The 14,630-nt window shown below is 44.0% G+C and overlaps 1 protein-coding gene across 1 annotated transcript in view; it reads left to right on the plus strand.

Annotated features, from left to right (window-relative positions):
- The first annotated feature begins 3,749 nt into the window (after positions 1 to 3,749).
- LOC129696445 (cadherin-7-like) overlaps positions 3,750 to 14,630 on the plus strand; it is a 114,033-nt gene continuing 103,152 nt past the window's right edge. Inside the window, exon 1 of the mRNA XM_055634341.1 lies at positions 3,750 to 8,410. Coding sequence (XP_055490316.1) covers positions 8,371 to 8,410 — 40 coding nt within the window. The 5' untranslated portion in view covers positions 3,750 to 8,370. The remainder of the gene's footprint in view (positions 8,411 to 14,630) is intronic.

The following is a 14,630-nucleotide window of genomic DNA, read 5'->3' on the forward strand; positions in this document are numbered from 1 at the left end:
AATATTCCAGGTGTGGTCTCACCAAGACCCTGTACAACGGCAGTAGAACCTCCCTGCTCCTATACTCAAATCCTTTTGCAATGTCTATATATCTATATATAAACAGTCGGAAATTCAAGGAACATTTCACTCCAAAGTATACATACTTGCTCCCAAGGTCTATGCTGTTTTCTGCATTTGTTACCATTACTATTACTTACTGTTGCTGTTATTACTTACCTTCATAGACATGGGAATTGAGCATTGATGGTTACAATTATTTCTTGTATCTACACACACACACGCACACGCACGCACACGCACACGCACGCACACACACACACACACACACACACACACACACACACACACACACACACACACACACACACACACACACACACACACACACACACACACGCACGCACGCACACACACACACACACACACACACACACACACACACACATACACAATGTACACAGACACACACACACACACATATACACAGACACACACATACATATACACACACACACACACACAAACATACACACACACACACACACATACACACACACACACACACACACACGCACAGAAACACACACACACACACACACACAGTACACACACACACACACACACACACATGATATATATATTTAGTTTATAAGAATGTAGTTGTTCTGTTTCAGGACATATGATAATAAAACACACTTGAATATTGACACATGAAATGGCAAGATGTGTGAATAGGGTATTGAAAAAAGGCGTTTAACTTGCTTACCTTCATAGATAGGGGTGTTGAGTATAAACATAGAAACATAGAAACATAGAAAATAGGTGCAGGAGTAGGTCATTCGGCCCTTCGAGCCTGCACTACCATTCAATATGATCATGGCTGATCATCCAACTCAGTATCCTGTACCTGCCTTCTCTCCATACCCCCTGATCCCTTTAGCCACAAGGGCCACATCTAACTCCCTCTTAAATATTGCCAATGAACTGGCCTCAACTACCCTCTGTGGCAGAGAATTCCACAGATTCACCACTCTCTGTGTGAAAAAAGTTTTCCTCATCCCGGTCCTAAAAGATTTCCCCCTTATCCTCAAACTGTGACCCCTTGTTCTGGACTTCCCCAACATCGGGAACAATCTTCCTGCATCTAGCCTGTCCAACCCCTTAAGAATTTTGTAAGTTTAAGGTAAGAATTTTGTAAGTTTGTCAGATAAGAGTTGGGACGTCACATTGCAGCTATACAACGTTGAAGAAGGGTCCCGACCTGAAGCGTTACCTATCTGTATTCTCCAGAGATACTTCCTTGACCTGCTAGGTTAGTCCAGCACTTTGTGTCCATTTGCAGATGTACAAGTCATTGGTTTGGCCACATTGGAAATATTGTGTACAGTTCTGGCACCACATTATAAGAAAGATGTGATAGCGCTTGAAAGAGTGTACATGAGATTGACCAGAATCTTTCCAGGAATCTTGCCTGTGTTCCAGGCCGTAATGTCCCAACCATCCAGCCCCTCTTTACAACTCAATCCATTTAATTGTGATTAGATAGGCTGTGATTGTTCTCACTAGAGTGCAGCAGGCTGAGGGGTGATATTAAAGAGGTTTATGAAGGGTTTACGTAATATTGGGTGTATGCTCCATTAATAATCGTGCCTTGTGGCCAGCTGTCTTCTCTTCTCTGGGCATGTTGTACGAATGTACAAGCTGAAACATTATGTTTGTGAAGGTTCTCGAGGTTAACCAAACCTCCGGAAGAAATGCTGCTTTGCATAAAGTACGTTTTCTAAAGTCCCATTATTGGTTTGACTTACTGATCTTCCACTGAACAAGAGGCATAACAAGTCGTCAGATGCTTGGATGAGGGTAACATAGAGTAATTCAGTGTGGAAACAGGTCCTTCGGCCCAACTTGCCGACACCAGTCACAATGGTTCATTTTACACTAGTCCTACCTGCCTGTGTTTAGCCCATATCCCTATAAACCTGTCCTATCCATGTACCTGTCTCAATGTTTCTTAATCATTGCAATAGTACCTGCCTCAACTACCTCCTCTGATAACTCATTCCATATGCCTGTGTGAAAATGTTGCCGCTCAGGTTCCTATTAAATCTTTCCGCTCTCACCTTAAACCTATGTCCTCTGGTTTTTGATTCCCTTCTCTGGATAAAAGAATGAACATCTACCCTGTCAATTCCCCTCATGATTTTGTACACCCCTATAAAATCACCCCTCATCCTCCTGAGCTCGAAGAAATAAAGCCTTGTCCTGCCCAACTTCTCCCTCTAGCTCAGGCAATTAAGTCCTGGCAAAATCTTCATCAATCTTCTCCGTAATCCAGCTTAACAACTTTTCGAGCCAGTTAAGTGGAATGGAGCATTGACTTTGGTCCTTGAATACAGGTAATATAGTTATGTAATATAATTTTGTAATACAGTTGGGGTTGCACAGTGATAGAGTGGTAGCGGTAGAGTTGCTGCCTTGCAGCGCCAGAGACTCGGGTTCAATCCTGACTATGGATGCTGTGTGTTCGGAGTTTGCACGTTCTCCCTGTGACCACATGGGTTTACCCCGAATGCTCCAGTTCCCTCCCACATTCCAAAGACGTACAGGTTTGTAAGTAAATCGGCTTCTGTAAATCGTAAATTGTCCCTCGTGTGTAGGATAGTGTTCGTGTACGTGATGATCGCTGGTCGACATGGACTCGGTGGTTCAACGTCTAAGTCTGTCTAAAGTCTAAAGTAAACACTAAAGCTAGCAGTGATGATTCTCACAGATATTTTGTTAGAAATACGGCAAGGAAACAAGCCCTTGGGCCCACTGAACCTAGTAAACTACCACTATCCTACAATTTACAATTGTACCAAAGCCAAGTAACTTACAATCCGAAGAAAGACACAAAATGCTGGAGTAACTCAGTGGGTCAGGCAGCATCTCGGGCAAAAAGGAATAGGTGACGTTTAGGGTCAGGGGAGAGGGAAACTAGAGGTACGTTTTTGTAGTGTGGGAGGAAACCGGGGAAAACCCGGTGCTCACATGGAAGATGTACAAACGCTGTACAGACAGCGCCCATAAGCAGGATCGAACCCGTACCTCTGGCGCTGTAACGCAGCAACTCTTTTGTTTCAAAGGAATTATATTATATTTCTATATTTTGTGAAGATTCGTTTTGTTACTTAACCAGAGAAAATACTCATGGGATCCCAAAAGTCTCGTTAACTTCGCTTTGACTTGTCTGGTGAAAAGATAACGGAAAAAATAATGACATCTTCCTGGAATTCACAGCCGGAGCAGCTGAAGAGCAACTTGGATGTCTTGCTGCTATTTATTGCTGTGTATTTTTACACAGTTTGATTACTTTAACAGCAAGAAAGGGAGCTCCTGCAAAATGAATTACCAGCTTAGATATATTTCCCCTTAAGGGCCTGTCTCACTTAGGTGACTTTTTAGGCTAGTGCAGAAGACTGCACTCGCCTCATGATCGCCACATGGTCGCCACATGCTCGCTGATGGTCGCTGGTGAGTCTACTTCATGGTCACGAGGCGTTCTCGCATTCTGGGAACTAGTCGTGGCCTCAGTAACGTTGAAAAATTGTCTGTGACCAAAATTTGATCGCCATGGAGAAAATCAATACTTTTATAGTCATAGGTGCAAGTGGTAGTGGGGTCGCCATGTAGTTGTAGGTAGTTGAGGTAGCCGTAGGTAGTTTTAGTTAATCTCCTTTCTGACCGGGCATTTTGCCTGAAACTGAAACAGGCCAACATCCGCTTTTTCGGATATGGACGACAGCCCATTCCCACGAAAGGCAAATGCACTGTTGCCGTTTCCTGTAATGGTATGACACAGATGTTGCCGCTGATCGTCGTTGGTAAAGAAGGTACATCCCTGGGCGCCATCGACTGGATCGATGCTTTCAAGATTGGCATGAACGCCTTGATCTACGATGGATCAACTGTGGCATTGTCATCGACCACGGATGTCAACATGGTCAGCAAGAGCGTGAACAACCTGTGAAAACAGGATGTCAAATGGCACTGGTCCAAAGAGTGTGACCAGGCATTCACCAGGTTGAAGGAGATGCTCACCCAGAAGATGCATTTGGTCCACTATGACCCATCGAAGCTGATCTCGCTGGCTGTCGATGCATCGCCGTTTGGTTTTGGAGCAGTAATTTCACAAACGGCGCCGAACGGCAAGGAAGAACCAATCGCGTTCGCATCCAAAACGCTGATGACCGCAGAGAAAAACTATAGTCAAGTGGAGAAAGAACAGCATACAGATAAAGCAAATACTGTTATCTCTTCAAAAGAGAACACTGAGGAAAACTCTGTTGATTCTGAGTCTTTAACAAGAGTAGTGAAACGCAAAACAGGCTGTAAAAAAAGAGCGAAGTGAAGTTCAGCTAAATGGAGATGTTCAAACTGGAAAGGGGGAATGTGATGTTTGGTGGACCATGTGGGGTGGGAGGACCCATTGCTCCTCCTATGCAGCAGGTGGCGCTGCACAGGACAAAGGGAGACGTTTTGTATATAGTTTATCCTGTCTGTAGACAGTGTGTGTGCAGCCATTTTGAGTTGTCTTGTTGCCAGCATTGAGTGATGCATTAAAGACTTCTGTTGTAATTTGAAGACTGTCAAGTTTTGTGCAGACCTAGAAAACAAACACAAAAGTTTGGGTTGGGACCCTTCTTCAGACGACAGTAAACGGGTGATCGATGGAGGGCCATTGGGTCTTTTTTGAGGCTGTGACTCTAAGCTGTAACCTAAAAAAACTTCAACAGGAATCTCCAAATGCAATTGAGGTCAATGTAACTACATTATGGGTGCACAAGGAACTGAAGTTGATATAATATTAAGCAAAATGCAAAAAAGTGCTGAAGTAACTCAATGGGTCTGGAAGCATCTTTGGAGGGAATAGCAGATGCAGGGCGGAATTGACATCACGGAGCGGGGGATCGCCAGTGTTGGAGCTCCAGAGTGTTGGGCCTGCTGATATTAATACCGTGGCGCTGTGGTCTTCGGAGCTTCTAGCCGTGGGCATGGTGCTGACTTTAACATCGCATAGCGGAGTGATCCCTTGCCGAGGATCGCCAGAGTTGGAGATCCATCCAACGGGGCCTGTAGTCTTGGAAGCCGCGGTCTTCGGTAAGAAGTGGCCGATTAGGAAATTCCAATCCGCAAAGTGTGTTCCGATCCGTTCCGACGCCAGATTTTTGATCATCCCAGCGAGAGGGCCTGTACATCGGGTCGTCCATAGTGGAGACTGCAGAGGGTTCAAAGGCCCCACCACAGGTGAACAAAGAGGAAGATGACTGAACTTTATTGCCTTCCATCACAGTGAGAAACATTGATTCCACTGTGGTGGATATTTATGATAAACTCTATCGTGTATTTTGTTCTTTTTATTCGTATGGCTGTACGGTAACTCAAATTTCACTGTACCAATTGGTGCACGTGACAATAAATGTGAACGAACTAGAGGTGACGTTTTGACTCAGGACCCTTCTTCAGTCCTGTCCACCTTTGAATGGAGATAGAATTAGTAGTAGTTAGACACCCTGGACAGTCTTTTTCCCAGGGAGGAAACTAGAGGTCAGAGTGTTATGGTGAGAAGGGGGACATTTAAAGGAGGTTTATAAGGCAATTTTTAAACACCCTGAGTGAGTGGTGGGTGCCTGAAATGCACTGCCAGGAGAGACGATCATGTGGTGAAAGCTGATATGTTAAAAATGTTTAAGAGGCATGTTGGCCGAGGTACAGTTAAAAGCTTTTTGTTGCGTGGTATCCAGTCAGTGAAAAGACTATACATGATTACAATCACGCTGTCCACAGAATACAGATGCAGGGTGAAGGGTGTAATGTTAAGTCGGATTAAACTTCCCCTCTGTTAACAGGCCTCTGAATGGCCCTTCCATAAGCAAGGGGACTGTCCGATTCACCTCTATCCCTTTGTGGAAATTGGGCTCAATGGAACTGGTGCTCTACAATGCTGAGAACTATATTCTGCACTCTGTATCTTCCCGTTAACTCTATCTATTGTTTTGAGTCTGATTGATTGCATATATGTATGGTATTACCTGATTTCATTGACAACATGCCAAACAAAGCTTTTCACTCTACAGATGATAATAATAAACCTCGACAAAGCTATGTCATAAGAAAATCTACTGATGAAATGTGAAAGTCAGAAGGACCAGGGCTATATTTCTAAGTCGGGATGGTGTACGGACTTGCCATGCTTCTGACTGCCTCTGAACTTCAATGGTCAACATTTTGGATCTGTAGTTTGGGCCTGTACTCACTGGAGTTTAGAAGGATGAGGGGGAAACCACATTGCAACTTACTGAATAGTGAGAGGCCTGGATAGAGTGGAAATGGAGAGGATGTTTCCACAAATGGAAACATAGCCATAGTCTCAGAATAAAAAGAGCTGAGGAGGAATTTCTTTAGTCAGAGGGTGGTGAATATGTGGAAATCATCACCGCAGAAGGCTGTGGAGGCCACCATTGGATATTTTTCAGACAGAGACTGGTAGATTCTTGATTAGTATGAGGGTCAAGGATTTTGGGAGACTGCAGGAGAATGGGGTTGAGGGAAAGATAGATCAGCCATGATTGAATGGCGGATTAGATAATGGGCCAAATGGCCTAATTCTGCTACTAGAATAGATGAACTTTAGAAACTCTGCTCCAGTAAATTGCTTGTAGAAACAAGGAACTGCAGATGCTGGTTTACAAATGAAGACACAAAGTGTGGAGTAACTCAGGGGGTCAAACAGCATCTGTGGAGAACATGGACAGATGACATTGTGGGTAGGAAAACCTTATTCGCACTGTTCCAAAGTCCAAGACGCCAGAGATGATACCTGACCTGCCCAACCTCACCCTGTACCTTGGGGCCTCGAGTCCTGGCAAACCTTCCTTGCACTGTTTCCAACAATGGCAACTTTCCTATAGTGTGGTGAACAAAACAGAACATAACACCGCAAATGCCACCTCACAATGTTATAGTACAGAAAGAGGCCATTCAGTCCATCATGTCTGCAGCAGCAGAAACCATTTTTCAGTGCCAGGAGGGACTATGGGACGCTGTCTTGGGATAAATGGATAAAGTACCAGAAAGAAGATAAAGAGGGGCTTGTGTTGCTTTCTAATGTTGTGGTCTGGATTACACTGGTCAAGACTGAAGGGAATAGGTTTAATAACTGAATGAAAGATGCAGCATAGAATCAGGCCCTTCGGCCCACCACACTCACGCCGACCATCGATCACCCGTTCATACTGGTTCCATGTTACTTCACTTTTGTATTCACCCTATATAATAACACTATCCTACACACTAGGGACAATTTTACAATTTACAGAAGCCAATTAACTAACAAACCTTTACGTCTTTGGAGTGTGGGAGGAAACCGGAGCGCCCGGAGAAAACTCATGAAGGTGTCGGAGAGAACGTCATTCAACACTCCGTACAAACCGCACCCGATGTCAGGATCAAACCCCGGTCCCTGGTGCCATCGCTGCACCACTGTGCTGCCCCTGTCATTCCATTGATGAAAGCAAAAACCATTCAACCAGCAAATCTTAGCCTTAAACATAATGCAGGAAAGAACACAAACATTTATTTGATCCCGTTCAATCACAGAATTCATAGTTGCCGCAGTCCTCAACCAGACGGACATACCTACTAACCACGTGCGTTTACATTCCAAGTGTGGCCATGAATTTAAATACTGAAACTAGTGTGCTGCTTCTAAAAAGACCCGTGTAAGTGGAGGCTGTATGAAAACAAGCCAGTTCATGGTCAGGCATTCATGGGGCTATGAAGAGGGATTGATGATTATGTGACGGAGGGAAATAATGGTGTGAGTGTTGGAGGAGGAGAGGCAAGGTTTACTGCCGTTTGCTTTTGAAGGCTATACACCCGGTCTCTAAAGTGGTTGCTTGCCTCCCTGACTAATCAGCAAATGAAAGGCACATTCCTGGCACTTGCAAATGCTTCAACACAAAGATGAATTGCCTCCTTGCAGGACCAGCTTGCTTTTTTTTCGCTCCCGATGAGCTCTAGGTTTTTCTCAGAGAGCCCCATTTGCACTGGACTTGGCTTGAGTTGCCTGCATTACAATCAACAGTGGCTGACTCATGCGAGACAAAAGTTCTTCATTGACTGCCAAGTACTTCTCACAGGGCGCAAGAGCTGCTGATCAGAAGAAAAAATAAATTCCACCAGGAATAATTTTGAGATAGGTGTTCAGTCCGGACGTTTTTTGGGAGATCTGGGACTTTTCAGTTGAGTGACTTTCGAAAGCGGAAAGTTCTATTAAAAAAATAATTCACAAAGAAGGTTCAAACCAATTCTGCCTGTACGAGTTTCATGTATGGACAGGGACAGAGTGCTGCACTTCCTATTGAAGGTAAACTACTCTTCAGACTTCTTTTTAAATACTTGCTGCAATATTATAATATTACTATTCATAATGTGGAATTGTCGAGATCTCATTAACATGCTGTGTATTGTTTTGTTAAGACCAGTTAACTTTCAAAGAGGCACAAAATTAGGCTCTCCAAACACAAGTGGGCGATAGATGATTTAAGTTGAAATATTTGACTGCTTTTCCATGAATTTATGCAGGAATTACAACCATAAATGTTAATATAATTAGGACAAAGATTCTATTTTGGCAGATATATTGCAGAGATTTGATTTATATTTGATTAGTACCTTCATTGCTAACATGTGGTGTGTGGAAACAGCACTGAAATCTCAGCTTGTCCACTAAATGTACATTTAACAACACATAAAATGAACACCTGATGTGCTATTAACTAATGTGTGAAAATGAGTCAGAGGTACAATACTTCTCCGAGTGTAATCAGAAAATTATATCCAAATTTTTCTTGAAATTGCTTTGGTTAGATCGCTTTAAAAGTTTTAGCGTAACACACGGTGGCGCAGTGGTAGAGTTGCTGCCTTACAGTGCCAGAAACCCGGGTTGCATCCTGATGACGGCTACTGCCTGCACGGAGTTTGTACGTTCTCCTCATAACAATGTGGGTTTTTCTCCGGGTGCTCCGTTTTTCTCCAACACTCCAAAGACATGCAGATTTGTAGGTTAAAAAAGTGCGTAGGACAGTGCTGGTGTAGCAATGGTCGGCGCGGACTCGATGGGTCGAAGGGTACAGTATCTCTAAACAAAACAAAACTAGTCTGAAAAATCGAGTCTGAAGTAGGGTCCTGACCCAAAACATCCGAAGTGTGTCTGAAATTGTCTATAACGTGTGTAGGATAGTGCTAGTGTGCGGGGCGATCACTGGTCGGCACTGGTGGGCTGAAAGGCCCGTTTTCCACACTGTACCTATAATGTCTAAAATAAATAAACAATGTAAAATCATTGGCCAAATCAGCAAGTCGAATAATATAAAACTATTAAATAAAAGGTCTTCCTTGATGTGCTTAAGAGCGGGGACTTGGTGCAGTTTTATTCATCTAACTGAAAATAAGCTTCTCAGAAATCCCACACACTATCTGTCCAGGTGCTCCAACACAGGTGCATTGAAGACAGGCACAAAGTGCTGAAGTAACTCAGCGGGACAGGCAGCATCCCTGGAGAGAAGGAATGGGTGATGTTTTGGGTCGAGACCCTTCTTCAGACTGAGAGCCAGCAGAGAGGGAGACTAGAGACAAGGCAGGGTACGGTGTAAAAACAACAGATCAAAGCAGACAATGTTAAGGAAATGTTAAATGGTTCATTGTTAGCTGAGGGGAAATTGACAACGAGGAATCCAATCAGTAAAATGAATCAGGACGACAGTGAAATTAGTTGGAGAACTAGGGTGGGGGAGGGATGGACAGAGAGGGAAAGGAGGGGTTACTTGAAGTTAGAGCAATCGGTATTCATTTAAACCGACGGAGCAACTATACCGAGCCACTTAATTCTTTCAGGTTTAGATTTAGGTTTATTATTGTTACGTGTAACGATGTGCAGTGAAAAGCTTTGTCTTGCATGCTGTCCGAACTGTTAGATAATACAAAACATTAATACAATCAAAGTCAAACTCAAATACAATCGATAGAGAAAAGGGGAAGATACAGAGTGCAGAATATAGTTCTCAGCATTGTAGCGCATCAGTTCCATAGACAAAGTCCAATGTTCGTAATGGGGTTGAGATGAATCAGACAGTACCCTAGCTTATGAAAGGACCATTCAGAAGCCTGATAACTGAGTGGAAGAAGCTGTTTCTGAGTCTGGTGGTGCATGCTTTCAATGACCAGGGTGGGATAAGTCTTTGATTATATTGGCTGCTTTTCCGAGGCAGCGGGAAGTGTAGATGGAGACAATGGCGAGGAACCTGTGTATTGGATTGGGCTACATCCACAAACTCTCTGCAATATCTTGCAGTCTTGGGCAGAGCTGTTCCCAAACCAAGCTGTGGCTAACTGCGGCACACATGGGTTTTTTAACATACTTGTCTTGGTAGGAGGTAAAGTGCACCGAAAAGCACAGGCGCATCTGTGAAAATGAACATAGTTATAAAGTCATAGAGATACAGAACTAAACGGCATGGGAACAGGACCTTCGGCCCAACTTTTCCATGCTAACCAAATTGCCAAATCAAGCTTTTCCACTTACCAGCACCTCGTCCATATCCCTACAAACCTAAGATAGACACAAAATGCCGGAGCACCTCAGCTGGTCAGACAGAAATTCTGGAGAAAAGGAATAGGTGACATTTCAGGCCGAGAACCTTCTTTGAACTGGATTTCTCAGACATGTTCTCCTCCTCTCTCTGGTGAGAGTTCTACAGAGTCTGAAGAAGGGTCTCAACCCGAAATGTTGCCTTTTCCTGAGATGCTGCCTGACCCACTGAGTTACTAAGCATTTAGTGTCTACCGTCGGTGTAAACCAGCATCTGCAGTTCCTTCCTACCATTTCCTCTGGCAGCTCATTTCATATATCCACCACCCAATTTGCAAAAATGTTGTCCCTCAGTTCCATTTAAAAAATGTTCTTCTCACCTTAAACCTATACCCACTTTTTTGTAATATAGACTCCTCCACCCTATGGGAAAGGCTGTGGCTATTCATCTTATCTATGCCCCCACATGATTTTATATACTCCAATCAGGTCATTTCTCAGCCTTCAACACAACAGAGAAACAAATCTTGGCCTGGCCTCTCCTTTGCACTCAAACATCCAACCCCAATTAGAGCCGGTAAATCTGTTTAACATCCTTTCCAGTTGCAAAAGACTGCCCCCAACCACTGCAATTTATTGACCCTAAATGTAAGCGGGCATTGTGACCCAGTGTCAGAGATGGCAGAAAGCACAAGGACCCAAGACTTTCAGTATAAACTTCTAAACATTTAAAATTGTAGGACTTTATTACTTGGAGCACAAGAGGCTCAGGGATGAGTAGTTTAGTTTAGTTTATTGTCACATTAACTGAGGCACATTGCAAAGCTTTTCAGATGGTCTTGGAGCAGAATTGGGCCATTTGGTCCATCAAGTCTACTCCAATACAATCCAATACAATACCATTTATTGTCACTTGAGCCTCAGTGAGGCTCAAACGAAATTCCGTTTGCACAGCCATACAAACAAAGACAATTTCCTACAGACATACACACAATTTAATTCACACAAACATCCATCACAGTGAACACACTGTGATGGAAGGCAAAATATTTTCTCTCCCCTGTTCTCCATTTCTCTCCCGATGTCCAAGCTCCAGGCGAGCGATGCTAAGTCCCACGGCCATTTTAGGCCATGCCGGGCGATTTACGGCATACAATCATTGCCGATCTATCTTTCCCTCTCAACCCCATTCTCCTGCATTCTCCCCATTAGCCCTGACACCCCTAACTACTCAAGAATCAGTCAATCTGGCACCTTAAAAATGTCCATTGACTTGGCCTCCACAGCACTCCGTGGCATTTGGTGTATGCTAACCAGTCAGCGGAAAGACTATGCATGATTTCAATCGAGCCGTTCACAGTGTTCAGATACAGGATAAATATATACATACTCAACAAACTTCTTATGTATATACAATATATATAAACATACAAACAATAAGAGTGCAAAGACAAGAATAATGTCCCCAAGTCTATATAGTTCAGAGCTTCCTTGGAGGGTGTATTGTTTAATAGCCTGATGGCTGAAGGGAAGAAACTGTTCCTGAACCTGGATGTTACAGTTTTCAGACTCCTCTATCTTCTTCCTGACAGTGATCCATGCTGATCATGATGCCGTTAAACTAATCTCCTCTTCCTTTCATTGATTCATTACAAGCATAGTATGGTGCACCACAACTTCGGAATTAAACCGATTTACGGACAGGGTGATGGGTGTGGTGAGAAATGAAGCAGGTATATCAACACGTAATGGTCCCTTTTTTCCTTTTCCTTTATTATTTTTTTGTTTTTGTCTTCTTAGTCTTCTATAGGCTTTTACTTATTCACTCCTGGACTGCACTATTGGTAGTCTAGGGGTTTACACATTCACTATTTCTTTCACTTTCTCTCTTTCTCGCTCTTTCTCTCTTGTTCTAATTTTTTGTTACATTTAAAATGGAAGATGTACATTAAATGTATTTTGTCATATGCCGCTGTACACTGCTTCTAATAAAATTATTAATTAAAAAAACAAACTAATCTCCTCTGCCTGAGCGAGGTCCATATCCTTCCATTCCCTACATATCCATGTGCCCCACTAATTGTCCCTTGAATGTCACTACTGTATTTGGCTCCACTACCTCAATGCTTCTTATGCAGGCTTTGAAAGGGAAAACAATGACACACCTGCACAAGCCCAACACAGCCCCTGTCGACCCTATAATCGTAGTCTCTTTGGCCGACGTCAGAGCACCCTGTAAGAATCCATGCAAAGCATCCAACCCAGACAGTGTTCCTGGTTAGTGTCAAAGACCCTTGCAGAACAACTGGATGGAGTATTCAAGGATATCTTAACCTAAAGGGCACAAAGTGCTGGAGTAACTCAGCAGGGCAGGCAGCATCTCTGGAGACCATAGATAGGTGACATTTCGACCCTTCTTCAATCCCATCCAGAAACGTCCCGTCCATGCTCTCCAGAGATGCTGCCTGATCCATTGGGTTAGTCTAGTATTTTGTGTCCTTTTTGTAAATCAGCATTTGCATTTCCTTGTTTCTACATATCTTTAATCTCTTATTTTTGCAATCTGAAATTCCCATCTGCTTCAAAAGACCATCCTGTCTGAGGTTCTGATCCGAAAACTGCCTGAAACGCTCAGTTACTTCCCAGCACTTTGTGTCTATCTCCCATCTACCTCATTGAAGACACTCGGGCTATCTTTAATCAGACTTTATTCGCTTTATCATGCACTAAATGTTATTTCCTTTCTCCTGTATCTGTACACGATAGACAGCCTGATTGTAATCATGTTTAGTCTTTTCACTGACTGGATAACACGCAACTGGATTGCACGCTTTCCACTGTACCTCCTCAATGACTTCTGTTTTCCAGGCCCCCATTCCCTCATCTTTACCATGAATGTCAAGTCACTCCACACCTCCATCCCCCACCAGGAAGGTTTTAAAGCCCTCCGTTTCTTCCACGACTGCAGAAGCAGCCAATTTCCATCTACTAATGCTCTCCTCTACCTAGCAGAGCTGGTCCATACTCTCAACAATTTCTCCTTTGATTCCTCCCACTTCCTCCAAATCCAAGGTGTAGCTGTGGGCAATCGCTTGGGCCACAGGTATGCCTGCCTCTTTGTAGAGTACATCGAACAATCACTGTTCCAGGTGTACACTGGCCCTATCCCCGAACTCTGTCTCCGCTACATTGATGACTGCATCGGTGCTACCTCCTGCACCCATGCAGAACTCACTGACTTCATCAACTTCACAACTAATTTCCATCCTAAACTCAGATTCACTTGGACCATCTCCGACATCCCCCTACCGTTTCTCGATCTCACCGTCTCCATCACAGGAGACAAACAATTGACCGACATCTACTACAAACCTTCTGACTCCCATTTCTATCCCCTACTCCAAGTTCCTCCGTCTACATCGCATCTGAGCCCAGGATGAGGTTTTCCATACTCGATCATCGGAGACGTTCTCATTCTTTAATAAACGAGGGTTCCCCTTTTCCATTATAGATGAGGCTCTCACTAGGGTCTCCTCAATATCCCGCAGCTCCGCTCTTACTCCCCCTCCCCCCATTCGCAAGAAGGACAGAGTCCCCCTTATCCTCACCTTCCACCCCATTAGCAGTCGCATACAGCATATAATCCTCCAACACTTTTGCCACCTCCAATAGGATCCCACTACTGGCCACATCTTCCCATCTCCACCCCTTTCTGCTTTTCGCAGAGACCGTTTCCTCCGCAACTCCCTGCTGAACTCGTCCCTTCCCACCCAAACCACCCCCTCCCGAGGTCCTTTCCGCTGCAACCACAGGAGATGCAACACCTGCCCCTTTACCCCCTCCCCACCTCGACTCCATCCAAGGACCCCAATAGTCTTTTCAGGTGAGGCAGAGGTTCACTTGCACGTCCTCCAACCTCATCTACTGTATCCGCTGTTCCAGGTGTCAACTTTACATCGGCAAGACCAAGCACAGGCTCAGCCATCATTTCGTTGAA

Source organism: Leucoraja erinacea, chromosome 4, assembly GCF_028641065.1.
Source record: "Leucoraja erinacea ecotype New England chromosome 4, Leri_hhj_1, whole genome shotgun sequence".
Lineage (NCBI taxonomy): Eukaryota > Metazoa > Chordata > Chondrichthyes > Rajiformes > Rajidae > Leucoraja > Leucoraja erinaceus.